The 27,311-nt window shown below is 43.3% G+C and overlaps 1 protein-coding gene across 9 annotated transcripts in view; it reads right to left on the reverse strand.

The window, feature by feature from the left end:
- KTN1 (kinectin 1) overlaps positions 1-27,311 on the reverse strand; it is a 69,942-nt gene that overhangs the window by 18,378 nt on the left and 24,253 nt on the right. For 5 of the 9 annotated variants that reach the window (XM_052696518.1, XM_052696519.1, XM_052696517.1 and 2 more), the window contains exons 4-31: positions 26,974-27,141; positions 24,440-24,570; positions 22,874-22,990; positions 20,394-20,534; positions 18,049-18,155; positions 16,493-16,625; positions 15,444-15,531; positions 14,982-15,148; positions 14,511-14,579; positions 13,658-13,695; positions 13,029-13,119; positions 12,658-12,726; positions 11,894-11,931; positions 11,700-11,790; positions 9,926-10,012; positions 8,797-8,831; positions 8,573-8,663; positions 7,728-7,796; positions 6,840-6,877; positions 6,095-6,185; positions 5,859-5,927; positions 4,261-4,298; positions 3,485-3,575; positions 3,298-3,375; positions 2,696-2,733; positions 1,495-1,585; positions 1,328-1,396; positions 864-901 (exon numbers count right to left, since the gene is read on the reverse strand). In XM_052696518.1, the coding sequence (XP_052552478.1) occupies positions 864-901; positions 1,328-1,396; positions 1,495-1,585; positions 2,696-2,733; positions 3,298-3,375; positions 3,485-3,575; positions 4,261-4,298; positions 5,859-5,927; positions 6,095-6,185; positions 6,840-6,877; positions 7,728-7,796; positions 8,573-8,663; positions 8,797-8,831; positions 9,926-10,012; positions 11,700-11,790; positions 11,894-11,931; positions 12,658-12,726; positions 13,029-13,119; positions 13,658-13,695; positions 14,511-14,579; positions 14,982-15,148; positions 15,444-15,531; positions 16,493-16,625; positions 18,049-18,155; positions 20,394-20,534; positions 22,874-22,990; positions 24,440-24,570; positions 26,974-27,141 (2,371 nt within the window). The remainder of the gene's footprint in view (positions 1-863; positions 902-1,327; positions 1,397-1,494; positions 1,586-2,695; positions 2,734-3,297; positions 3,376-3,484; positions 3,576-4,260; positions 4,299-5,858; positions 5,928-6,094; positions 6,186-6,839; positions 6,878-7,727; positions 7,797-8,572; positions 8,664-8,796; positions 8,832-9,925; positions 10,013-11,699; positions 11,791-11,893; positions 11,932-12,657; positions 12,727-13,028; positions 13,120-13,657; positions 13,696-14,510; positions 14,580-14,981; positions 15,149-15,443; positions 15,532-16,492; positions 16,626-18,048; positions 18,156-20,393; positions 20,535-22,873; positions 22,991-24,439; positions 24,571-26,973; positions 27,142-27,311) is intronic. The other 4 variants (XM_052696522.1, XM_052696521.1, XM_052696520.1 and 1 more) reach the window with 1 other exon arrangement.

The raw sequence follows: 27,311 nt of genomic DNA on the forward strand, positions 1-27,311 counted from the left end.
CTATTACATATGCTCACTTTCTTCTCTCCTAGCAATGCACCCTCTTTGAAAAACTGCTCTTGCCACTTGGCAATCCCACTCGCTTCCAACAGCTCTATGAACTGTGGGCTGCCAGAGCACAGCCCATTGTAAACCTGCTGTTTGCTTACAACAAGCATCTGCACACATTTATCAAGGCCACAGAAAGGCAACACATTTGTTGAGGATAACTCAGCCAGCCCACGCTAGCACAATACCACAAAACAGGCACTGTCTGCTGGATTAGAGCGTTCCTTTCTGAGCACCTAGTCCACAATTTACAGCATTTAAAAGAAAATATTTCAGCCAGCAAAGAATGCATGACAGTGGCAATCTGTGTTGAGCAGCATAAGCTGGCACGGCATTGGCTTTCACATACTTCTTCATTCATCTCAAAGTTACAGCATTCTCCTACCCCCAGGACCTTGCCTGGAAAGCAATCTCTACCAAACAATTTCACAATATGGACAAGAATCCTACATATGGCTGAAGGTTTAAGGAAAAAAAGGCTTGTTATTTTACTTGAAACACCACCATTTAAGTTTTCAGACACGCAGCCAAGTTGGCATGCACCTAAAATTAAATCAATCGTGGTTTGCTTACTTGTGGTCAAATCATATACTGCAAGCACTGCTGCAGAAGATCCAAAATAAGAATTACTAGCATCAGCTGAATCTCTGTGCTCAAGTTTTGTGAGATACTAAGTTGTGTGTTATTGATTTTTTGGGGTTTTGTTTTGAACTGCAGCTACTGTACATTCGGCATTTATTTCATCTTCTACAGCCTCCAAGCAGCAATTGAAATTAAGCACTTATCTATTGCACTCGACCTCTGGCAGTACTCACACTTGCAGGAGCTCCTCACTTTGGACAGCCAGAGACGCCTACAAACAGATCAGAAACTCATTAAGAGCAGATCAGCAGCAAGGAGTGATGCAGCAAGCATGACGTGCCTCATTAATCAGGCTTTGCTGCAACATTCATCAGCAGCACTCCTGGCCTTCAAAGGATTCCTGCCCAGTCTACTTGAGCAGAAGGACCCTAGCTGTGCCACAGCAGGTAAAGATAGGGGTGGAAAGCTAGACAAGAACACAGGAGACATAAGAAAGAACACAAGGCTGCAAACCCACACACTAAAGGGAAGCAGGAACGGATATGCAACAGCAAGAGAAGCTGGCTTAGTGCAATTCAACCCTGAAGGTGTCCCCGGATTTGCATGGCTAATACAACTCTTGGTTTTCCACACATCCACATAGGCTACAGCAACCCCCATTAACTGTGCTCAGTAACAACGCAATTGAGAGCTGTACCTGCTTGCTGTTCTCCTGCTTTAATTCTTGAATTTGAGCTTTGAAGGATTCATTTTCATTTTGCATAGCCTATTTAAAGGAAAAAGACAACATTTGTATGCATATATAGAATTACACAATATATGCTCTACCCCTTACAACATAAGACACTTCTTCTGAAACTTTACCTGCAGCTGTTTAACTTGGCTTGCAATTTCTCTCTCTTTTTCTTCCAATACAGCTTTCAACTTACTCATTTGTTCTTCTTCCCCTCTCAACCTGCAGAGGAATTTTAGGAAAAAAAAGTGAAAAGGGTTAAATTACTAAGAAGGGACAAATATTAGCTGGAACAGTTCTCACAGCAGCAGAAAAAACTAATCTTCACATACTATGTATAAATAAGCAGCCACGTGGAGAAGAAACCATAAGAGTATGGCTCCAAACCAAGAAAACTAACAGAAATATGTGCCAGATGTACTGCGAACACTTACTTGCTAAGAAGTGGCCTGAAGCAAGCTAACCACTTCATGTGTCAATCAGCAAACAAGTTTGGTCACGACTGATCTCAACAGCATTTGGACTACAAGTGGGAGAGGAGCAATTACTTGGGCCAGTCCTTCGAGCCAGCAGGCTTGGAAGGATGTGCCAAGTATGGGCTCCTAAAAGTGAGCCTAGGCAGCACATGGAGGCTGTACAGGAGCCTCCCTTGGAGGGCAGTAGTGTGCAATAGCTGCATGGAAGGGAAGTGCTAGAGTCACCATCCTGGAGGTGTTTGAGAACCATGGAGACGTGGCACCAAGGGATGTGGTCAGTGGGCACGGTGGGAGCGGGCTGCACTTGGGACCTTAGTGGTCTTCTTTAGTGGTTCTAAGACAAAGTCATGGCACGAGAACGTGCAGCCTGCCTGAATTAGAGCAGCCAGACAAAACAGAGTGAAAACAGAGGGACCTCTGGCAGCGTCTCTTCATAAAACAGGAGCTGGAAAACTAGTTATTGCATCTCAGACTGAAAACGGAAAACTATTCATTGCTTTTACTGACTGAACTGCAGGTACTTAAACGCACGCTATTTTAAACACGCTAAACAGAAGGAGAAATTATCACTAGAAACAAGCAGCAGCAACAGCTTCACTACTTAGTGCAGCCCTGGGCGATCATTCACTTTCACAAAGCATCTGAAGGCTGCAGCTCAGATGCACGAGGCAGGGCCACCAGACGTTGCTATTACACGAGCAGCAGACGTGCTGGCTGGTGTGCATCCATCAGCACTAACAGCTTACTTTAGCAAAGCCCATAACATTCTTGAAACCAAGTCGTACATTCCAATTTAAGCCAGACGCCAGCACTGAGCGCACGTTACAGCAGAGAAGCTGCTATGAAGTGCACTCACCGGCTCTCCAGGTCCTGGACTTGGGATGCAGCAGGTACCTGAAAAACAAGAATTCCCAATCTCATTTTGATAGCACAAGCCATGTCAGAAGTCTTTACGTTAACAGTCACTCCCACTGAGGCACTGAGAAGCCTGCACCGTAACAAAGCACGTTGCTCCAAGAATATCTAAAAACATCAATTTCAGAAGCGTGGCTTTCTCCATGTATCCCAAATCACAGCAAAGCCTCAGCACTTCAAGGGAAAGCACTTCAGGAGCTCCCCTGCTACCCCTTTCCCTACAGAGACACTGCTTCAGTGTGGCAAGGAGGCACCCAGCACACAGCTGTGACTATGCTGATGAGCTCCTAAGTTTCCAGACTGCTCATTAAGGACAGTATCATCCAAGTTGAAGGAAAGCTCATCAGCTGCATTAACATCTGCTTTGGATAAACACAGGTGAAATAGGCTTACTGCATAGTATACCCCACCAGTTTAATCAAACAGAATGTAAAATAGCTCTGTAGATTGAAGCCAATACAAACTTTTTAAGAGGAGTAGAGGCTAAACATCTTCCAGTTCAACCAAGCACCCTCTATAATCACACCACTCTGCAAGCCATACCTGTTGGAGCTGCTGCAGGTTCTGCTGTTCTAACTCCTGAACTTTACTGGTTAATTGTGCAACTGTATCTTGCTGACCCTTTGTACAAACAGAAAAAAAAGGAGCTTAGAAGTATAAATGTAATCCTTCCACATCCAGAAACACTGCACCAGGATTTATTTCCCTTCAGAATACTAAGGAAGCTTACCTTCAGCCATTCTCCTTTCTGAACAATCTCTTTCTCCTTCTCTTCCAGTAAGGCCTCCATGGTTTTCACCTGATTTTCCTTCCCCTTCAACCTGCACCATCACACACACAGACACACAGAATAAAAGAGCAAGGGCTTATTCATCTCAAAAGAAAAGAAATACTGTGCTTTTCAGCATGTAACAAACAGAAGCAGCCTATGTGATCAAAGGCATAACCATAATTCACCTGCTGAAAAATCAATGTGAGAACATTTCCACATCAGACTTGGTTAGCAGGAGAAGCCCTTGATCATGGTACTGATCATTAAGCGAAAGCAGTCAAGTTCTGCATCAACACACATTGCAGGGATTTCAAATGAGTGCTCTCCTCACCTAAAAATAATTCCTCCCCTTCTCCCAGTGGGGAAGGGAGTCCCAGCTGGGGACATGAGGGACAGATGACCACAGCGATTCAATTCTTATTTACCAACCCACCTACTACAGTACAGACTCTATTAAAGTAAGCTTGCCACAGCACCTTGCCTACGTGCTTCCAAGCTGATTTGGATTTCATCCCATGTAAGTTAATTTAGGTCCACAAAGCCAAGCAGTGTTTCCCCCTTTGTTTGCAGGCAAACGCAGTAAAGTTGCACATCTACTAAGTCTGGTGTTGCTTGCTTGGCTCCCTTGATGAGAACCAGAGATATTCTTGGGCAAGGATACTTTAAATTGAAGACCAGAGCAGGGAAATGAGGAGTGCACAGGGCAGACGAAATATGTTAGCAGCTGTACTTACAGAGTCTGAAGTTCTTTGACTTGGGATGTAATTGACACCTAAAGAGAACAATCAGTACTTCAGTTCAATAGCCATTGAGAAGACACATGAAAGCTATAAAGTGCTTTAGGGAGAAACAGGTGGAAGAACTTTAAACACCATTAAAAACAGGCAGTGATGTAAGCACAAACACAGAGTCTTTGTGAGAAAATAAATGATGAGAAGTGAAAGATCTCCGTTCTTTACTTTCACCACTTTTAAAACAGGACTTCCACAGCAGAAAGGAAAAGAGTGCAAGTGGGAACAAATGCAGGCCAACCAGAGCAGCGTTCGCTGAAGGCAACAAAGGAAAAAGCAGAGACTGATGACAACCACCTCACGGGGAAGGGCAGCTCAGGTCAGAGATCACCTCTGGTCATTCACATCTTTGCACGACAAGACTAGACATGAACTGAATAACTAAGACAGAGTAGAGATATTTGCTTTGAATTTTGTATAGAAAACTGACAAAGCACAGAGTTGCTACCTGTGTCGATACCAGCTGTCCAAACAGCTCCGTGAGTTTAGCCCTCTCCAACCCACTTCAGACATTCCCAAAAGCCTCTGTTTCTACTTGCAGGAGACCAAGAGGTGCACATGTACTGCCTCTGGAAGAGGTGGGAGCTTGAACTGGATGATCTCCAGAGGTCCCTTCCAACCCCTGTGATTCTGTGATATGCAGGGCCAGTGACACCAAAATGCATTTTGTCCTGGGCTCTGTGTCACTTCCATGGATGGAACAACACAAATAATTCCTCCAGTTCCTGGGAAACTGCACTAGAGGAAAGGTCCAAACATGTTCTATGAAGTTTTGCCTAGAAAGGACAAAACTTTAACACTAATAAGAAAGTAGGTGACACACTGGAATGTCACTAGAAAGACTGAAAAATCAGACTAAAAAAGGCAGGCACCCCACACAAACAAGCAAGCAAACTTCCTGCCAGCACAATGGATCAAGCTGCCTGCAGAATGGACTCCCTAAGGAAATATGGGCTCCTAGATGCTAGACAGCCAGCATGCCAAAAAAGCCAGCACTCCTCCATTTCTGCATTCCTGATAGCTAGAGCAAAATCTCCCTCTGCCAAGACAGGCTTTCTTTGGACACTGGAAAAAGAATGGCCTTAGCTTTATCCAGAAACCAAATAAAATTTGGGTCAGTGTTATTGTTCTAGTAACAAAGAACAACAGAAGGAGAGATTTCAGCAGCACTGGAGATTTCAAAAAGTCACAAAGCCAACAGACATCCTGGGGTTCCGCTGCACTGCAGGGACAGCACATCCCAGCACACTGTGTGCCCAGCCAGACCTAATGCTACAGTGTTTTAAGCAATGCCAAATCTTGCCAAAAGTCAGTGAGAAATGTAAAAAGCTTTGGCTTCCAGGGAAAGGTGGTTTCTGCAGGACATTAGCAGTTAAATACATATTTACAGCTTCATATCAGAGAAAAGCGTAGCTCTACCATCACAAAGTCTCCTTATCTAATGACATACATCAGTGAAAGAAAACACAGTCAAACAGAAATGAGTGAGCAGTGCATCCAAGGCAAGTCTGGTTCACACTTCTGGCGCTAAGGTGTTTTACCTGTTTCTCCATCTCAAGCTGGGAATTTCCTACTTCTTCTTTCAGAGCCTCTATTTTCTGTGTCAAAGCCTTTTCAATGACAAAACAAGACAGGATTGGACAATGGAAACAAAAACACCACAAAAATGGAAGCTACAAATTCATCTCTACAGAGTGCCATGCAGTAACGAATAAACGGTGTCAATGGCATAGACACAGAAAGGAGCCAAGGTGTTGGAAGGTACTGAGATGGGTACCTGAACAGTCTTTTCCTTGCTTGCTACTTTAAGGATTTCTGCTTGTAGGAGTTCTTCCACTGATTTTATTTTGCCATCCTTCTCATGGATCCTTAGCAAGAGCAGAAGAATAGCATTAGTTGGCTGAACAAATGAGGCTACGTGGGCAAATACAGCTCACATCCCACCAGTGGCCTCTGGGAATCACAGTGGGACCTTCCACTCTTGCAGGCACCATTTTTTCACTGCAGTCCCAAAAGCAGAAGCGACCAGCAGGAGGAGTGTATGAGAATAGTGCAGAACACACCAGCTTTACATAACCAGTAGCTCATCATGCTAAACAGATAGCTTAATTTGCATGCTTAAGCAAAAAAAATACACCGATACCTCTGGAATGAGGCACTTCAGCCTTCACTCAACATTTCAGCAAAGCATTTATTAACTTCAAATGCACATACATACACAGCTTGAACAAGCTCAGTCCTTTCAGAGCACCCACTGCAGAGAAACAATTGTCTGACAATTCAGTGCAATCCCTCGTCCAGTCACAGTTAGACTTATGAAGTTAATGGCTTAGCAGAGAAACAACTGGATTTTCAAAGCTGTTCATCTGACCTGACATGCTTCCAAAGCAACGATGCTCCCTGCTGCACATGCACACTTCACCCAGTTAAAACTAAGCTGTTTCAGGGAAGCAAAACAAGCAGTCATGGAATAAAGACAGACAGAAGTGACAATCAGAAACGGAACCGGTGCAGGCACTTACACTTTCTGGAGTTCTTCCACCAGTGATTGGAAGGAAACCTGTTGAAAACAGATTTTCAACTTAGAAAAACAAGAGAGCAAAACTATCTGCAAATGGTAAGGGGTGAGGAGTAAAGAGCTTGGGCCCTTTGGCACTGGGTAAGAGAGAACACAGCAGTCTAGAGATGTTATCTATCTGGCTGTTCCTGCCAAAATTAGCAGATCTGCAACAAATTACAGCAAAGCAAGACAAAGTCCACACTCCAGCTTTACTAGGAGAAGCTGAGCTTCACTGTACATCTCCCCACAGGGATTCTAACAATAAATATTTAGAGGTTTTTTTCCCCCCTCTCTCAAACGATTTTACAGAAATGCTCTCCTCCATGAGCCACCCATGCAGAACTGGATACCAACAAGGTACTCTGTGATAGGCACTGAGTGCACGTCAAAAACAATAATGCAGTAACGAGCATCATACTGTGACAGTGTCACAGAACACAGATACAAAGAGAAGGGGGCTAAATCACATCTGCACAAGTGTGGGTTAACACCAGAAGTCTCAAATATGCAGACTCAGGCTGATGCAGCAGGAGCTCCCGACCAGCCATGCTTATTGCACCAGGCTGCTAGAAAAGCACAGCCCACAGCCATTGCAGTACGTGGCAAGATAAAACCAACCCACAACCACTGCTGAATTGGAACTTTGAGATCCAACACGTTTCTGACACTTATGCAAAGGAAGCATTTGACAGATATTACAGCTTCCAGACCAGCGCTAGAAGAAAACAGGATCCTTTGCCAACAGGCTTCAAAGACATCCTCGCCTTTTTCCCTTGACTTTTGCAACCACAGCAAGATCCTTTCAGATTTAAGTTTAGGTGTAATAAAAGTTTCAGATGAGAAGTACTACCTGCTCCGATAGCTGAATTTGCAGACTTTGAAGTTCTTTTCTCAAGGATGAATTTTCTGTTCGCAGCACCTTTGAAAGCAGAGAAACAGGTAATGAAAGACTCATTTATTGGGGAAAATGTGTTAAGCTTGACAGAAAAATAATTTATTTTAGAACAAGTGAAAGACTATTTGAAAGCCTGAAAGAGACCCCCCTCTGCAGCAGTTAGAGCCAAATTATTCAGTGGAATAATTATTCTTCAGACCACGGGAACACTTCAAACTTATGTCCAGGGAAACATTAAGATGATGTGCTCACATCTTTGGCTGTTTGGCACCCTGACAGTTTGCTAGCATGCAAGTTCTCCCTGGGGTCCTCAGCAATTCACCTAGAGCTTAGGGACACAAAGTGAGCATTGTTTCAGATACGTCCAGACAGACAGGACAGAGCATTCCAGAAAACTCAGCAGGAAACAGATCTTGGTACTGCCCTTCAGATTACCAGTAAGTAAAACTGATGCAATAGTCTCATGCTGCCAAGTTACTACAAAAAACCCTTTTCTAAAGACAGATTTGCTTCAGATTACACCAAACATACAGCTCTGGAGATGTATTACCTTTACTCCAAAGGACATCAAGATGCTAGTAAAGCCTACTCTAAACTAAGCAGAGAGAAGCACACACACACACATACCAGTACTGCCTGTGTTTAGTCTGTGCCACCAAAAAGGTTTAACCCTATCTCCAGAAGCCTCTCCTACTCAAAGAGAACAATCTCAGATCTCACTATAAGCATTACAGCATGTACTTTGCACAAGAGCACTTAAGCTTTATTTCCCCATAAAAAGATAATACAGGAGTCTTTACCTTCAGCTCCTCCTCTTTATTAGCCATCTGTATGAGTCCTGCCTCAAGCAGCTCTTCAACAGTCTTGATTTTATCATCCCTCTCTCTCATTCTGAGAAATCAGAAGTGAGCATTAGGAAAGCAGTGTAAACCTCTGGCAGCATCTTAGCTATCAATAGCAATCCTGCTCCCAGAACTGGATCTCTACAGGATCCTTTGGTGCAAAAGGAAAAGTGATTTCTTACCCTCTTTCCATCTCCTCTAACAAATCTTTGTTTGCCTGTTAAAAAGAAAAAAAAAAAAAAGCAACAGGGTGATCACCAGTGGGATCAATAATAATTTGGGATTTTAACACCAAAAAGAATTAGAGAGCACCAGCTTCTCCACAAGTTTAGTTACTGAAGTGCACCAATCCAGCAGGTAACAGAGTTGGGGAGAATGTCCTCATTGCACAAGGGTCTAATGCTGATCCTGGACAGATGTCAGTCTTCCCAGAAAGGTACAGATCCAGCCCAAACACCTGAGAAATCTGTGTCCTTTGAGTATCTACCAAAATCACAAGCTCCACTTAAAGCTCACCCACCAGAGCATTTATGACTTCTCAAAGGCTAACAATAATGCACTTCAATAGATCCCAGAAATGTAAACCAGCCCCCAAGGAAAATCAGCTATTTCAGGCAGGACAACAAACCAGCCCTGTCAGGGGAGTAAGAGCTGCAAACCTGATTATCTGCCAGAAGACAGGGAGCTGCTGACCGGCAGATACCAGCATGGGACTAGAAAGGAAACAGTCTCCTGTCCTGCAAGGCTTTCTCCAGCATTTCAGAAAGTTTACTCACTCTACAGCAGCATGAAGTTGGGTATTCAAAGCTGTCTCAGGCTTTGAAACTGGGCAGAATAGCTCTTAACCCACAGTATCTTGCAAGAGCACTCAGACTGATGCCATTGCAAAAAACATGGAAGAAGAGGGAGAAAGAAAAAGACAGCAATAGGAAAAAGCCACCATAATGTGAGTCTGCTCTTTGATTAGTACTGGTTTGAGAACTCACTCTCAGACAGAATGAAAACAAGCAGCATGAAGATCTTACTCTGGTCTCTCCCCAGACCAACAGGAGATCTTTCTCCTAGGAGGGCTGGTTGCTTGTGGGGTTTTTCTACTCAGAAATTTATCATTAAAAGTGGGAGAGATTGCTTGCATTAAGCTAGCATTCTCCATTCTCACATTTTGTATGGATACTCTTTGCTAGATCTAGAAGCTGCATGACTTGGACTTTCCACGTGTACCTAAAAAGCAACAGATTTTGCTCACCCCATAGCCCACTTAAAAGAAAATACCTAAGAAATCCAAAAGAATTAGAGGACGTTTGATACAACCTCAAATGTTGGCTGTACTGGTTCAGATAGGAGAGTCTGCAGCTTCTGCACTTCAGCTTGCAAAGTTTTGTTTTGATCCTTGAGAATCTGAAAGGAAATTCACATTTATCAGCTCAGAACTGCACACCCGAACTACAACATTTTCACAGTGGCAACAAGGTAATTAAATACCACAGAAGCTGTTACAGACAGTTCTTAGGAAGCTACAAGACTACAAAGAGTCCTTTAGTACAGGAAAGCAAGAAAGATGGCTAATACTTCTGTCCTTATGTTCCCATGAGAAATTCAGCTGTTACCATCCTCATTCCCTGGCACAGGATCAGTCAGAGCCAAGTACACAGGCAAGAGAAACTGCATTTTCCTCCTCAAGGAGCATCAGCAGCATCTCAAGATTTGATAGCAGGAAGGGACAGCAAAGGTGAGGTCTGAAGAACTGCTGTTTTGAGCCTGGTTTTTCCCTCTTCCACGTGCATGGGAAGAAAGGAGCACTTGCTCAGGTAGAAGCATTTGGGGCAGACTTACATTTGGGATCAAAGAAATTCCCAGGGCACAAAACATTCATGCTGAGTACACTGTGGATTTCCACACTATCACAAGAACCTTTGCACTCAGGTCCCTGCTCACTTCCTGAGAACTGCCAAATTGCCTCCAGGTGATTTTTGGACACAAAGTACCTTGCTGATTTCAGCCCATAACCACCCCGTAACGCCTCTAAAGTCTTTTTCTATTCTAAATTCACATTATTCCTTATCACATTCACCACTTCTTTCTTAAAACACTGCACCACCTAGAAAGCCCCCGGTGATTCTTGAGAGTCAGATCACACAAGGCAATCAAATGCATAATACAGCTGTCACTTCTTCACACTCACCTTCCACACCTCCCTGAAGGTTCAGCTAATAGCTTACTGTGAAGAACAACCACCTGAAGTCCTACTTTGTTAAGTTATTCTTTAACCAGCTATTAACTGAGGGAACCATTATATGTTGTTCTTTGAGACCTTAGAGAAACTTTGGGGGTTTTGCCACCAAAATCTATTCAAAAATGCAATTTTCATAAGTGAACTGCATTCACTACTTGGTAACAGTTGCAAGAGCTCTAGTAGATCCATAGGGCATGGCCTCTCTTAGAGAAGCTATGCAGCCTACCCACCTGCTCTGTTCATCACCAGCAAACCTACCAACATGGTACTGCAAAGCTCAGACTGAGTTACATTGATCTTCAGCAACACCACTTAAAAACAAGCACCAACTCCGCAGTGCAGACCCCAGATCACAGAACTAAAAGCTTTGGAAATTTAGCTGCTTCCTTATGAGAAACAATTCAGAAGCTGGCAGGAGGGAAATAAGCATTTTTATACCTACCTTGGCAGAAAAATAAAAAGAGGAAGAAAAAAAAAAGATTGACACCATGACAACCCAAGCAAAGGCTCCCACCAAGGCCTTGGAAGTTGCATTCAAATGTAGTATGCAACAAAACTGCAATAGTTTTTACTGAATAGCCTTCTCCTCCACATTTCAAAGACATCACTCTTTGCAACTGTAGACACTACACTTGACTTGAGTTACCCCACATCTCTCACCATCTGTTGTTATTACTCTGATATCCCACCTTACCCTTGCCTTGTAAAAAAAGAATGCTGTAACACAGCTTAACACCTGGAAGTCTGCTCTGTTTTACAAACCAACATTCAATTGTCTGAACTATTCCACAACCTCAGAAGCCTGGAAAACCTGATGTGGTTAAGCACAAGGATAGTTGTTCTGCATCTTACCTTAAATTCTTCTTTTGTGTTCACAGTCTGAGCAAGTTCTTCTCGAAGCTGCTCCTCAAGAGTTCTTATTTTGTCATCTTTGATGTGAATGCTGAGACACAATAGAAGAGTTACATTCATCTTACAAAAAGCATCAATTCAAAAGAACATAAAAGACTGATAAAAACTGTTTATTGAATGCCAGATCTATTTACCTTTTCTGCATCCTTTCCAGCTCGTGTGCAGCAGCAGCCTAGATATAAAGAGGATTAACACAGACTTAAGATACATCACATGATTCAATCAACCTTTCATTCCACAATATTAAAAAGCTAGAACAAGTCGTTTGGCCTCTCAACACATGACACCAGCAAGAAAGAAAGGGATAAGCTTGTCATTATGCACTTGTAAAACACCACTACATACCAGGCAAGCATGCAATTACAAGAAGAAAGAAGATCTTGAAAGGATTCATTTAACAACCAGGATTTTCAGTAATTAATCAGAGCACTTCCACCTCTGTAATGCACTGGCCACACAGTAATAGCAGAGGAGAAAGCATTTGTTTGGTTTTAAAAATACATCTGTTGTCAGGTAGGTTTTTCTGTATATTCTTGGTTTTTTACTTTCTTAGATGCCAGGGCTGCATATTTAACAACAGTTGTGTTCTCCCCTGTGCAATGTCCTTAGGACATCAGCAAATCTAGATAAACCCAACCAGCAAATGCTTCAGTCACTTGGCTATCTTAGTAAGAAACAGATTCGGCCAGTGAAGAAGGGAGGTTAAGAGCAGATCTCTGACCAAAAACAAAACCTCCAGGGAATCGCATATTAACCTGATTCTGTAACCTCACACAACCTCACACTGTTAGTGGTGCCTAGCTCGCTTACACCAACAGATCTGCCTTTGCATTTAGGACAAAACAGGCAATGGGAAGATACCAAAAATGAAGCCTTAAAAATGAATCCGTTATTTTACCTGTTCATTTGTCAGAGCCTGCAACTTCTGTATTTCTGATTTCAGGGACAGGTTCATATTCTGCAAGACCTGAAGGCAGAAAAAACACATCTGCATTTTGCACATAGATGGACTTTCAGCTAAGTCCACTTTTCAATGTAAAATATCCCTGCTTGTTTTTTGTCATAGACTAGAGGTGATTGCAAGGGAAACCCCTAACATTTGTCATCAGCTTTCATCACACACCAATCCTGGCTAGATCAGCTGCCTTATAGTCAAAGGAGCTGGTTCTAGATCTAATGACAGCAACCACCTCACAGGCTTCATTTCATATGCACACCCAATGAGCCCATCCCTCCACCAGCTGGCATTTACATGTGCTTTTATTATACCTTGAGCTCTTCTTCCTTGCTTGTTAAATTGGCATGTTCATTGCCTAATGAGTCCTCCATCTGCTTTAGCTGTTTGTCCTTTTCTGCAATGCTGTATAAATGAGAGTGATGACATATCAGTACTGGAAAGCCTAGAATGAAAGTTGCCCATGAAACAGGAAGCTGAACACAAAATACATGCTAGTCCTTCAGTCCAGGTCCTACCCCATTTCTGCTGACAGCACGTTTTGAGTCCAAAAGCTTTTCCCTCCATTTCAAATGCTATCTGCTTGCCAAACATTTATGGGATGTTTTCTAGCTCCAAAACAAAACTACCCCATCTCCCAGAGGAAGAAATGGTCAAGCACATCTCTGCTTGCTGCATTGATTCCCATAAACAACAGGAGGCACTGCTTTCTGTGCAGCACAGACCCCCATAAACAGGCTACAAATCTGAGATCAGACACAGAAAGGAAGTCTGCAGGAAGTGTTTTCCCAGCTTGAAAATGAATCTCATTTAGAAAGTGAAAAGCATTGACAACAATTCCTTCACCCTTCCCTCCCATACACACTGTGCGTGCACTGAGGAAAGGTGGTGTGTGTTAGCAGCCAGTGACATCTCCCAAACACCAGGGGAAATGAATGCTCACACTTTGTGCAGTTCTTCTGCCAGGACTGAAGCTGAGGTCTGCAGAAAAAAAAAGAAAAAAAAACAACCACAGCTGAGAGTAAAGCAAGGCAAAGAATCAACCTCTGCAGCAAACCAGGAATAGAACTTGTAAGATTTGTCTCATTATTTCAAACTGACCCAGGCAGATTTCAAGTATTTCCTAGCTACAGAACACAGGAAGGATCTCAGCACATACTAATATCATTTCCCTTTCTGCTCAAGGCAACACAACCAGAAGATGCCCTTTGTCAGATTCCAAACAAGCAGTGGGAATCACCAGCACTTGTCTCCTAAACTTAGCTGCCTTATGGGACACCCCACTGTCAAACCACTTCATCAGCCCTGATGTCCACACAGGTACCTATCCAGTCCAACCCTACTTCCTCAAAGGGGTTTTCTGCCAGGTGTTCTGTCCCCAGTGGACTGAACAGAACTTTATACAGCAGCCACCTAAGTCACTATTCCTCAATCTGATGACAAGGGGAAAAACACTATCAGTTGGTTCATGGGAGGACAGCAAAAAGACCAAAGAACCACATGAGAATACCCACACATGAAAAGGTATAGAAAAAAAGGAAATCGAATGGTATTCCACTCCTGGTTCTAAATGAAAGGCAGTACAGGAGGAGACAGGTGGACATCTTCCCTCCAAAGAAAGGAGAGCAGAAGCTTAAGTTTTAAATCAAGTTGAGAACACTACAAAAGAGGATGCTAACAAGTCTTCACTTTCATTATTGCACATCTCACATTCAGCTTAAAAAAAAAGATCTGTCTTCTATAGAAGATTCACAATTAAAGACTACAGAAGAAAGGGAAGAGGGAACATGCTGTACCTGGGCTGCCATTTGTGAATGAAGCTTCTGAAGCTGAGTGTTCAAAGCATCATTCTGCTCTACCAGCTCCTAGTAAGAGAGCAGAAAAAGGAAAGCAAGCTGAGATCTGTAGATGGTCAACTTCTGCTGGTATTAGCTCCTAGTTGTGCTTCTATCAGTAAGAACAGTTTAGCATTTAATTTTCACATATTTTGGAGATGCCATCTTTCTCCCACAGAGATAGGTTGGTTTGAGGGGAAGTGTAACATCCCACTTCATCTGAAAGGAAATATTCCCTACCCCACCAAACACCTGCTGGTTTCCCTGCAGCCAGCAAGGATTATTACATGCTTGCTCCCAAACGGCTCCAGTCCTCCTCCCAACACTGCATGCAAGCTCCCAGTGGGAAAGCTTAGTTAAAGCAGCATTTCAAGGTTATTACTGTTTCCACAGACACAAAGGGGAAAGAAAAATAAGATCAGTGAGCAATACCTGCACCCTCAATTGCATAGAGTCCTCCTTAGAAGCTCTCTTTTGCTCATTCTCAATCAGCTGCAACATCCTCTGCTCCAGCTGCTGTTTCGACAGCATCATATCAGTAAGTTTGCTGTGCAAGCTCTGGATTTCATTGTCTTTGGCGACAAGCTTATTCTGCACATCTGTAGCAGAAACATCAGGATTTAAATTCAGAAGTACATACTTGAACTCTAGGGGGAAGTAACTTGCACTGCAAACAGGGAAGCTGATGGGAAGCCTTGATCCAGCAAGCCAAGGTTCTACTCATCAGCATTTAAAGCTGTATCACAGCACACGATTTCCCCAGGGTGTGCAAGCACTATTGACATCAATTTGAGCTCTATTTAACACTTAAGCCAATTAATACTTTTTTATTTTTTTAATACAGCAAGATCACTGCAGTTAGCACTATGGGGGATTTTCTTGTTTGATACATGCCTTGTTGTGCTGCTTCGTGCTCTGCTGTTCTTTTCCTGAGATAAACCTGGATTTCTTCCCATCGTCTCTCTGCTTCCTGCTGCTGGACCTTCACATGGAAGACAGAATTGACGAAAATAAGTCTGATCTTTAATTTAGTTTTGAAACATTCGGAGTTCACCTCTTCAGTGCTATTCCCAAAACATATGGTAAGGAAGGAAAATTGTTCCTTGTTTTCATTAGGGCGCATCAGAGAGACAGAGCGCCCTGTAATCCTCCTCCCAGAACACTTTATCCCATTAATTTGAAAGGCAAATTGTGAACAGAATTTAATCACTGGCTCTTAACAGGATGATTGCTGTAGTACGGAAGTGCAGCATTTTTGCTCTGCAAGATCAGAATTAACAGCAGGAGCTGGTCTAGCCACATAAAACACAAAAACACATCTGTAAATTAAACCACATCTCGGCCCTAGATATCAATTCTCCACCTGGAGAGGACGGGGTAAGGACTGGAGGCAGACAGAACTTCTGAGCTGACGATCTCATCAGACAATAAAAAAGATACATCACAATATCAGTATGCTTCTAAAAAAAAAATTGTGCATTGAAGCAAAAGTGTGGAGCTTCCAAACAAAGACGACTAATTTTTATGGAACAATCAACGAGTAAAAGAATTATTAAAAAATCCTATTTGGATGAACTGCTCCAAAGTATCATGGAAACCAGGCCAAACCAGGACACAAATCTTGTCTGAATTGTAGAAAACAAAGTTCAACATCACCAATTAAGGTTTTTAAAAGATATTCACCTGGAAGGGCAAGTTTGTTGTCATAGTCTGTAATCACTGAAAATACAGGTACTGAATAAAAGCATTAAATAAGCCCACAGGCTGGCTCAGAAATTATCCACAAATTGATATTTGTGTATCTAAAGACAACGGACAGAGACGAGTGGCCAGGGAAACAGCAAAAGCAATTCTCACACTCCTTCCATCCTGCCCAGCTCAGGACTTGGCTCAGATAAAAACCTCAAGTGCAACTCAGCAAGGCAGAGAAAAAGCAAAGTCACCTTTAGCTGAGCCACTGCCTGCTCTGCATTCTTCTTCTGGAGCTCCTCTTGCTGCAGCTTGCTGTTCTTCTCTCCCAGTTCATTCACCAGCCTGGCACAATCCTGACGCAGTTTGTTCAGTTCAGCTGCCTGCCTAGAAATAAACATTTTTACAGCTTCTTGTTCAGTTCCTTCCCCTCTTCCAAGAAGCATAAGCAATACCAACAGCTAGTCAAACATCAAGTGTTATATTTGCAGCCAGAGGGCTGTGCTGAGTTTCACTCACATTGTTTTACCCTAGGAAAGGGATAAGGTCTGGAATGCTGGCTGTCAGCACAGCAGCTATAACCCAAAGCCAGAAACAAAAGGGAACTCAATAAGCCACAAGCAGCAGCTCCTTCAAAATGTTTGAAAGCTGATGGTTATAATTTGGATGGCTTTATACAAAAAGGTCCAGCACAAGGAAAAGTCTCACAAATTCACATTCTGTTCCTCCTCCCATGAAGGATCCTTGATCTGTAACTCACTGAAGACTTAACTGTGGGAATCTCTCTGGACTACACATTGCCTCATGGGCCTGACTCACTCTCGACTTGTGAAGGTGTATGATGCACTCTCTCACTTAGGGAGTGAAGATGCATTTGCATTTGTATCACACAAGGCAAGAATTCTGAAAGGCTCCTCTCTGTGTATAAGCAAACAAAAAGCATTATGTTATTTATATTTGCCCAAACGAAGCATTTTTTTCAAGATTTGGTAATTACAACACTTCATTTCTACAACCAGGGCATCTCTACAATCAGAGGACTTGCCCTTATTATATGCCATTACAGAAAGTGGGCAGGGAGCAGAAAGTGCATCTGCTGCATCATGCTCAGCAGTTCAGCAGTTGTTGGCTGTTGGCTGACAGTTGTTCCAGTCTCCAACAGTAACAAATCAGCTATCTGAGAGCATGTGAAGTGTGGTTTTGGCTTCCTGAAGGCAGAAGGCCACTAGCAGCAATTCACCCATGTGCCTACAGCCCTTATCAGGCGCTCAGTTTGTCCCTGAGCTGACAGAGGACTGTGTGTATGGTTGTAAAGTTAAGTCATAACTCACAAAAAGATGACACCTTGAGGTGCTTTTTGATTCTCCAAGCCATGGTGGATGAATCCAGCTGTCACCCAGTGGTACCATCACTGCAGCACACTGACATCTTCCTTTTTAATGTAGGACCAATTTATAAGGTCAGAGCTGCTGTCCTCCCAAGAGATCTGCAATAGCACTTCTCCTAAAGCCAGGTGGACAAATGTACCCTACCAAATACACTGGCTATGACTGAGCACTCCTGCAGTTCTTCCTGTCAGACCTCAGACCTCTAGCAGCCTAGGCTTCAACTGATGAAAGACACTAATCAGATTTGACAGCTGTGGCTCAACGCAAACACAAACAGGTACCTTCATGCTCCAAAATCACAGTTACCTAGTTTAAACACAAATGCAAAGACAGCCAAGGAAATGGAAATGAAAGGAGCAGAAGCCAGAGTTCTTCAGGCAAAGCTTAAAAATATGCAGAGCTCCAAGTAGCTGCTAACATACTTGCTCTCCATTTGATTGGTAGAAGTGCTGACAGCATCTCTCAGGATACCATTCTCCTGCTTCAGGTGGCTTATTTCTGCCTCCATCTGCTCACAGCGTTGCTGGAACTGAAGAGGGGAGAAAAAGATTACAGTAAAAGAGAAATCAGAAATCACCAAAATATCACGGCAAATGCAACTATACAACAGTTAAAGGTAACAATATTCAGTGTTTTTCTGGGGAAAAGGACAGCTTTACTCCCCTTCCTCATACCAGTCCTCCACTAAATTGATGCAGCTCAGCTCTACTTGCTTGAATAAAACATCAGTTTCCTTTTACACCACTGTATCAAGGCCACATTTTAAATAGTACACAAATATTACTCAGGATATTGATAACTATCTACAGTTGCACAGTTGAGTTATCAATAATTGGGTACCTATCTCCCTTTCCAAGGAAGAAATAAATTCACTGGATTAATGCCAGAGGTTTACAAAGCCTGTAAATAAAGCAGAAAAGTTGGAAATAACCAAAGATATACAGATTGTAGCATGTAAACTGCAAAAAAGACTTGTCCAGATCTAACATCCTGAAGTTGAGACTACAAAGATCTTTTTCTTTAGGTAAAATTATGCTTCAGTTACATTTCAATGTGCTTGAGAGATGCCCTAAAACCCAAAGCTGCTTCACAATAGTTTAAACATGACCAAAAGACAGGATTCAAAGGGGAAAGAAAAAACAACAAACGGACTTTGCATATCCAGGTGCCAGCACAGCTGGTCCTACAGCCTGCTCTGAAAATCCTGAAGCATGCACAGCACATAACACGTTCTTCCTCTTCCAGCACCAGTTGCAGCTGACACCATTTCCAAGACCCAGTTTCACCACGAGTGACTCATCAGTGAGGATCTTGTAAGCACAAGTCCACAAAAAATAACACAAATACCAAACATCTGAATAACAGCAACAGCAAGAGAGTGGTCCATTGGGGAGCAGCCACATCCAGCTCAGCACCAACACATCCAAGGAGTTGTTCTCTCTGGGCTTTGATGAGCTTGGGGTTGGTTTTTTTTTTTAGTATTTGTTTTGTGGTAGTTTTTTTGTGTTCCTTGTTTAGTATTATTTTTATTTTAAACACCACACAGATGAAGAGGATCTGGAATCTTTGATGGCTATGGTTCAGCTTCTCTGCAGCACTGTGAAACAGCAGCAGGGGGAGCAGGACCAGAGCACCTCTGCACACCCTTCCTCCAGCTGACTGCTATAGACGCTGGTAGAAATCACCCTTTGGTCCCCAGACCTCCTCCACCTCCCCCAGGAAGATCCTCTCACTTTGCAGTTTCCTGTCTAGGTTCAGGTGAAACAGTGTCTGCTCCAGAACTGCAGAGCTGGCATTCTCCAGAGTGCCAAGATACAACAGAAATATCACTGAAACTGGATGTTCACAAACCAGGCTTGGTGCTGTGACAACCTTTCAGGAGAACACACCAGCATGACATATCTAAGCACATGTCAGGGCCTGGTATAGGCAGGGCCATTTTGCTTAAAAATATCTGGTGAAAACTCCTTCTGAAGTCACCACATCATAACAAATTCAAACAAGGGTCTAAAAACAAAAATATAAGCACTGCCCTTCAAATATTCTCAGTAAAGCACCTTCCTAATCAACGATACTTCTTGTGCATTAACTTGACTAATCTCTCCATGCTGAGATTTAAGAGCAAGATTTATCAGCTTCTAAATGATCCTCAGCATTAATGTCTACCTGAAGTTGAGTATTTCAATTAGGTTTCATGCTCAATTGACTAACATTTCAGAATACCACAAAGCAGAAGTATCTAGACAAGCCAGGCTGCCTAGCACTGGCCTTTTGCAGACTGAAACAGCCACCTTTGATAAGACCCTGCCTTACGAATCAGCCATGAACTTCCTTACCCTCATGCAGATGGGTCACACTAGCAGCTATCAGCACACTGCACTCCAGATTCCAGGTAACAACCACTTCCACAGAAGCTGACTTGAAATAACAAATGCTGCACTCTTTGCTAAAATAAAGGTTTCTTAGCACTGATCTGCTTGTAGACGAACTTCAACCCAAACAGTGAAGGATGAGAGGTGATGGCCTCAAGTTGTGCCAGGGAAGGTTTAGGTTGGATATTAGGAAACAGCTCTTCACAGAAAGAGTAGTAATGCAGTGGTACAGCTGCCCAGGGAGTGGAGGGGGGGGAAGGAGGGGTCACCATCCCTGGGGGTGTCCAAGAGCCAGGTAGCACTGAGGGATGTGGTCAGTGAGCACGGTGGGGTGGTTTGGACTTGGGGATCCCCGAGATCTTTTCCAGCCTTAATGATTCCACAAAAGCTTTTACCTTAATCTTCATCTGCTGGGATTCCTGGTAGCTAACATGTATTTTACTCTGAAAAGTGCCATGTTCCTTCTCCAGCGCGTTGATGCGTTCCCTCATTTTCGCTGTAAGCAAGCCGTTCCTCTCTTTTTCTGCAACCAGCTCCTTGGGTGGGAAACCAAAGGAAAAAGAAAAGAAATCACCTACCACTCTCTTCTAGAATCCAACAGACACAATGTTTTATGATTATGAGGAACATATCAAGCATACATCAAACTACAGCAAGCACCAGCATTCACTCACAAATTACAGTACTACACTGGCCAAGCTTTCAGCATCCTTTTGAGGATTTTAAATCAGCAATTTCATCATGTATTAGAAAAGAGGTTTGCCACTTTAAACAACAACCTCCTGTTGTCTTATTTCTATCAAGTTTAGCCAGATAATACAGAGTCCTAACGATTAAAGTCACAGATACCACACAGAGCGTACCTTGGATTTTCCTCCCAGGTACAGCAAAATGAAAGAAACTGGATAAAGAATTGCAGCAAAACTACAAAGCATTTCAGAGCATGTAATTGCTTTATAGTAGGTTGCAAAGCCAATGCTGAAAACAGTTTTGCCATAGGAGATGGGGTATTAGCACCCAGCAGTAAGGCCTGAATTCCACCAGCATGCCACATTATAACTTCCAAATGAAAATAAACAGTTCAATTTGGATTATCTATTAGCCAGTAACTCAACCTGGACACCTGAGAAATCCACAGAGCTGCTAATCTGCAATATAAGTGCATTTGCTGCAGAAAGCAAAACCACTGAGTGCAGGGCTCAGGCAGCTCTGATCACAGGAGTATTTGCACACTCGAACTCCAAGTGCCTCCAGCTATGCCACACAATGTAGCTCCACACAGTGCCAGAGGCTTCTCCAGAGATCCAAAGTGCCCACATTAGCAGTCAGCCTCTCCGACAGCACAGAGAGCCCTGCCACAGCATTTCAGTGCTCCAAATAGCTAGCCTGAACACCTTCCACCTCTTCAGAGTAATTATAAGCTTTGTCCACATTTCATTTTCAATAAAAGCTGTTCTCTCTTTTTAGAGCCAGTGAGTTGGCTTCAGGAAGCTGTCTTCTTCAGAATAAGAAAAAAAAATAAACCATAATAAGCTCCCAAGCACACGTTCATAGAGTAACCAAAGACATTAGGAGATAGTTTAACACAAAGCCTTCTCAAACACGAGTGTCATTGGTCTTCCATCTGCTAGGATACAACAAGAGGGAGGCACCATGACATTTTCTGGCTTCCTTCTACCCCTCCACCAACTTCTGCCATTCATCTACAACCCTCACCAGCCCATGCACCCCACCAAGGCAGTGCCAGAGATGCTGGCAAGACCAGCTCTCACACCCTCAACACCACAGAGGTCAGGCACTCCTTGCTCTCATTCATCCTCTCCAGATATCACTGCACTGACAGCCCCAGGGACATCTCTGCACCTCACCTTCTAAGTCCCTCCATAGCTTTTAACAGTGTATTCAAAGGAACGTGTTAATTAGAAGATAAAAGCTTGTTTTTTCCTTTGCTTACCCTGATGACTTAGCACTGCAGCAGCTCTGCCTTCACCTGCTTCCTCTCAGCTTTCAGGAACGCCTGTTCATTTTTCCTCTTCCCTTTCCTCCCCCTAACAAAACTGGGAAAACTAACAACCACCCCTGTTCTCTGCAGACCCTGCCTTGCTTTCCAACCACCATCCTGTAGATGGCTTTTCCCCCTCCACTGCATCAGTTTCCCTCCACACTCATGCTCTGACACTCCTTCTGTTCAGATCCTGTCCCACAGTATTCCTGATTCTAACATCACTCTACTTCCAAATTACCCAAAACATAAGAATCCTACCCCTGCCAAGTCTCTGATTTATTACAACACTGACATAATTCAGTTTTCCACAGTAACTGATCTCCTTTGAAATATTCAATAGAAAAAAAAAAAAGTAGTTTCATGAAGTTATCTCAACAGTGGTGCAACTGTAAGTCTAAAACCATCAGTGCTGCAATTCAAGGGGCCAAGCAGCATTCAAACTTGCTGCAGCTTTCTCAAAGAAAGCTGATCATTACTGTGCCTAGAAGCAAGCAAGCATCCAAATACTGGAATATGTATACTCAATTAAAGCTGCAATGGAAAAAGAGGTGTTTTATATTTATATCCATGTAATGCTCACGAAAAAAAAAAAGCATTTGCTCTTAATAACCTTTTGAAGAGAAAAATGGCCTCAGTTTAAAAATGCCAGTAAGTGAACTACCTGGAAAAACTACTGGCAAACAGCTCTGCACAAACACACTAATAGCATCATAAAAACTAACACAGAGTCTTGGAACACCTTCCCAATATAAGAGATTCCAGCTTTTAATTTAGACTAACCTCAACAGGCCAGAATTTGTTGCTGCTCATTCTCCAAGCCCCTGCAATTATCCAAAAGCTCTCTGCACACACAAACTTCTTTGCATTTACCTGGGTTAGCTGCTTGCACTGCTCCTTTGCAACAGCTGCCTCTTCCTTCATCGCAGCGAGCATTTTCTCCTTCTCTTGCAGCTGATGCATAGCTGCAGCCGACTCTGCCTTGCTGGCCTGCAGCAAAAGCACACACGAGTGGTCAATACATGCCAGAAGTACAACAGCAGAGTGAGGCTGAAAGGAAGCAACACCCCCTCATGTCCTCACATGGTTTGTGTGCACAGCGTACATGGCACCACGAGTACCCAGCCCTGCTGCTAATGGATCCTGCAGCGCTGCTTTTATCGGACCAGGAAATGCATTTTCAAATGCACTGAAACCAATTAAGAGAATAAATGGGCTCTTAAGGAGCTCCCACATTGGAAGATGGCTGCTTTGGTGGCACTGGGAAAAACAAAGAGCAGTCATTAAAGAAATAAAGGAAAACAGCACAGCCATGCTGAATCATTCGATAAATGAGAGAGGAAGAGATTGCCAACATCACCGGGTCCCACCCATGCTCAAAGCAGGCATAATCCAACCTGGAGTAGAAATACCACCTGATTTCCTGAAAGCTCACTACAAGGGAAAGAGGGAACACTGGTCTGGTCTCCCCTTCCACTCAGGAGAGCCTCCAGCTACAACAGTAACATCTCTACGGGGGGGAATGACAAGTTTTAGAGGTGCTGCGGGACACAGAAGCAGGGGGAATGATCTCTGCTGTCCTGCCACTTGTACACTGGCCTTAGAAAACAAAATAACTGCCACAAGGGGCAAACCTTCTACACATATACATTCAGACTGCGTTAAATAAAGTCTGCTAGTAAAAGAAGCAGAGGGGAGTTGCAGTCCCACAAACCCATTCTCAATTTGGTTGGAAGATCGCCTTCGATAGTACTGTAAGATACTGGTGGTCATCACCCTGTTGTCTTAATACAGAACTGCAGAAATTAGGGAGTAAAGAAGCACCAAGCATTGGAATGGGTTGTCCAGCGAAGTTACTCAGCCTCAGTTCTTCATGTTTTAAAGCCTGACAGGATAAAGTCCTGAGCAGCCCAGGCTGACCAGGGAGCAGACCCTGCTTTGAGCAAGAGAATGGACCGCAGACTTTCCAATCTGAGGTATCCTAAGGTCCTATGAAACACATTCAAAATAGCCAGAACGCTTTAATGTGTAAGGTTTCTAAGAGGGAGTCCTGTTTGTTGTTTTTTTTCCTTAATTCCTATTACAGTTTTTCCTACGTATCTGTGAGAGATGGCTGCTAAAGTCACCAGATAGCCTTTCCCCATGCCAACACAGTGCGTCAGCTGCAACAGCCCTACATTACATAGCTTCTACTGATGGTTATGGCTGCCCTTTACGAGCAGTTAGGAGCTATCAGCCTGTCTAGCCAGCCCTGGCAGATGGCAGATATCTGACAACTGCCTTCTGCATGTAAAAGCAGGCACAGACCAGCTGGAAAAAAGTCTTCCACAGCCATAATGCAGAAACAGCGACAAAACATCCATTAGCTCATTTGACAGTGTCTCCTTCACTTTCTACCCATCTAAAAGCCTCCTCTCCCCCATACCCACACACATTCACCTTTTGTAAGACGTCGTGAATTGCACCAGGTTTTTCCTTCAACACCTCCACTACACAACGGGCCTCATCTTCAGTGAAGATCATATTCTTCATGGCCATCACAAAGTCTTTAAATTTTACTTCAGCATTCTCTGCAACACAGAAGGGAGGATATATTTGCTTTGGATTCAGTACAGAATTATTTATTTCGCCTTGAAACAGCATGTGATGGGGTATCATTATGCATTATATTTAATTTCAGTCTGAAATGCCAAGAAGCAAAAGGTCATGAGCATTCAGCTAAAACAACATAACTCAGATTTAAATCTGATAACAATCTGCCAGCTGACAGTTTTGGGGGAAAAAAATCCCATCGCTTTGTTTGTACAGTTGGTAACATTTATAGTGTTGCTAGCAAGAAGACAAAGCACAACACAGATCTGGGGGGAAAAACAGCACAAATGTGAAAACCTGAAGAGTTCTTCCCAGCATATTATGACAGTAATTCAAACTGAGCTCCCAGTTCAGAGGACAGCCTCGCTCCAAAAGCAATATGCAGATGACAGAGTAATGAATTTACATGGCACATTTCTGATTACAGTACATGGAATCAGAAAGATATTCCATCGGTCTAAGTTTGGAAATGAACTGCTGCAGGAATTCAGCAGCAGGGAGATAAATCAGTGAGATCCATCTTCATCACTGATTCTGTAAGTGTTCAGAAAGACACAAACAAAGCAAGTGCACTCCAGATCTGCCATGCTCTTACAGAAACAAAAGCATTTTTCATTAGAAAAACAGGCTGCACAAGTAAGTCATTAGGTGGCCCCCTAACTTAAGGAAATGGAAGCACAAGTCTGAGGCACCCAATATCCCTACCCAAGAGAAGTATGCCAAGAGAGTGGAGGGGAGTAAAAAGAAAGTAAAAACTTAAAGAGGTTGCTTGGTTCAGAAAGTGCTCCTCAGATAATGGAGAATGGTCCAGCTTTCTCACCACAGCTCTGGACGTGATATCAAACCACAAGGCAAACCCAAACCCCAGAAGAGAATAAAATATGAATGAAAAATAGGATACTAAATTCTGGCAATATTAAGACCATAGGAAAAATTATCGAGCGTGAAAACAGATAACTGAATAACAGTCCAGAGAGCTGTGAGGGAAGCCCTGAGGAATTCCAGCACACCCCGTCCTTGTCCTAAACCCAACTTGGCCTTGGCCACAGACTTCATGTCATCGCTGCACTGACATCAGTGATGCTTTTACCAGGAACATACCAACATCCTGAGATCAGAGTCTGGTTTGCTGAAGGTCTACTGGGCTTGGACCAGACCAAGCCCTGTGCTCCCTGAACACAGGAAGAGCCTTGCCCTTGCAAGAAGCTTACAGTTAGAATACAAGAAGATTTCTATATTGGGAGAGCAAATCCCAGCTGACACAGAAGAATTAGAAGCTCATATAGAAGGGTTATGGCTTACAAAGGAAGTGAGAAGGGACTGGTGCACAGGGGAGGCTCTGATGCCCCACAGCAATAATACACAGCCATTGAGTTGGAAGCACAAGAGGAGCCTCAGGCAAGTGGGAATCCAACTCAGGTACCACAGAGTTGCCAAGAAGACTTCAAAGTGTGCATTTTTGAATACAGGTCTAAAACCAGAAATGGTGGTGAGTCACTAGGCAGGCAATGCAGAGTCTGTCCTCTGAACAAGCCCGAACAGGGAACCACTGCCCAGCCATTTGGCTTCTTCTGCCCACAGATTTAAGGGTCTCAGCAAGCCTATCCTGCTTTGAGCACATCCATGACCTACATGAAGCCTCAGTGGGACATGATGCTCAGGAGTCGCATCAGTCTTCCCCAGCAGAGTATGAAGGAAGGCCCCCTGCTCCTCTGCCAATTCCAAGCACATTGAAAGGAAAATTCAGCATCTTGCTGGAAACCAAAAGACTCACACAGGCAATTTGCTTTCTGTGTTGCACTCAGGTATCTGCTGGCTGGTTGGCCCAAAGTAGCTTCAGAATAGCATGAAAGCACACAGCCTGCACTCCCAACTCAGGCAGGCCCCAAGAGCACACAGGGAAACCTCTTGCTCTGGATTCCAACAGTGTTAAAGATGCCTAAACTATGCTGTACAACTAGGAACAGGAAACAAAACGCTGGCGATACTGAGCCCCTAGCAGAAATTATCAAGCATGAAAAACAAATTGCTGAATAACAGCTCAGGAGGTGGGGGGAAAGCACTGAGAAATTCTAGCACACTCTCTCAAGTGCATCTGTGTGGTCTGTGATCATCCATTTGCTCACTGTGAGGACACAAAAGCCTACAGTCAGCATTAAAAGGATTCAGATGAAGCAAAGCCCTTTCAGCCGTGCCAAAAACAGTAGAGAAGTGAACACAGACAAGAACAAACAGCGTCCTGCAGCCACAAACATTCTCCTCGAATCCTTTCTGTTTTGCTGGGAAGAAAGGATTTCTCTCCTCACAGAAAGCACACTCACTCCCTGGGCAGTGACTGCCTAGAAGTGTGAACAAAGCAAACCACATCATCAGCTTCTTACCTTTATCAGTTTCATTCTTCATTTTCTTGCCACCGCTCTTCTGGATCCCTTCATTCATGTTTTGTTTTGCTACTTCCACCACTTCTCTCTTTTCCAAAGCACCAGAATCAGAGTTATCCATCAAAGGAATGTAAGTAGTGGGCTGAATAAGAGGCTCATCCACCAAAACTGCAAGCAGAAATCCACGGAACAGGTTAAAGCTTTTTAATAATTAACTTCAACATATGGAAAAGAAGCATAACACCTCAGTGAGTTGGATTACCACATATTTAACCTCAGTAGTTAGTTAGTTATGTGCTATTATCCATCACAGCTTAACTCATTAAACCTCTTTAGGT

Source organism: Tympanuchus pallidicinctus, unplaced genomic scaffold, assembly GCF_026119805.1.
Source record: "Tympanuchus pallidicinctus isolate F22 unplaced genomic scaffold, pur_lepc_1.0 scaffold3, whole genome shotgun sequence".
In the NCBI taxonomy this organism is placed as follows: Eukaryota; Metazoa; Chordata; class Aves; order Galliformes; family Phasianidae; genus Tympanuchus; species Tympanuchus pallidicinctus.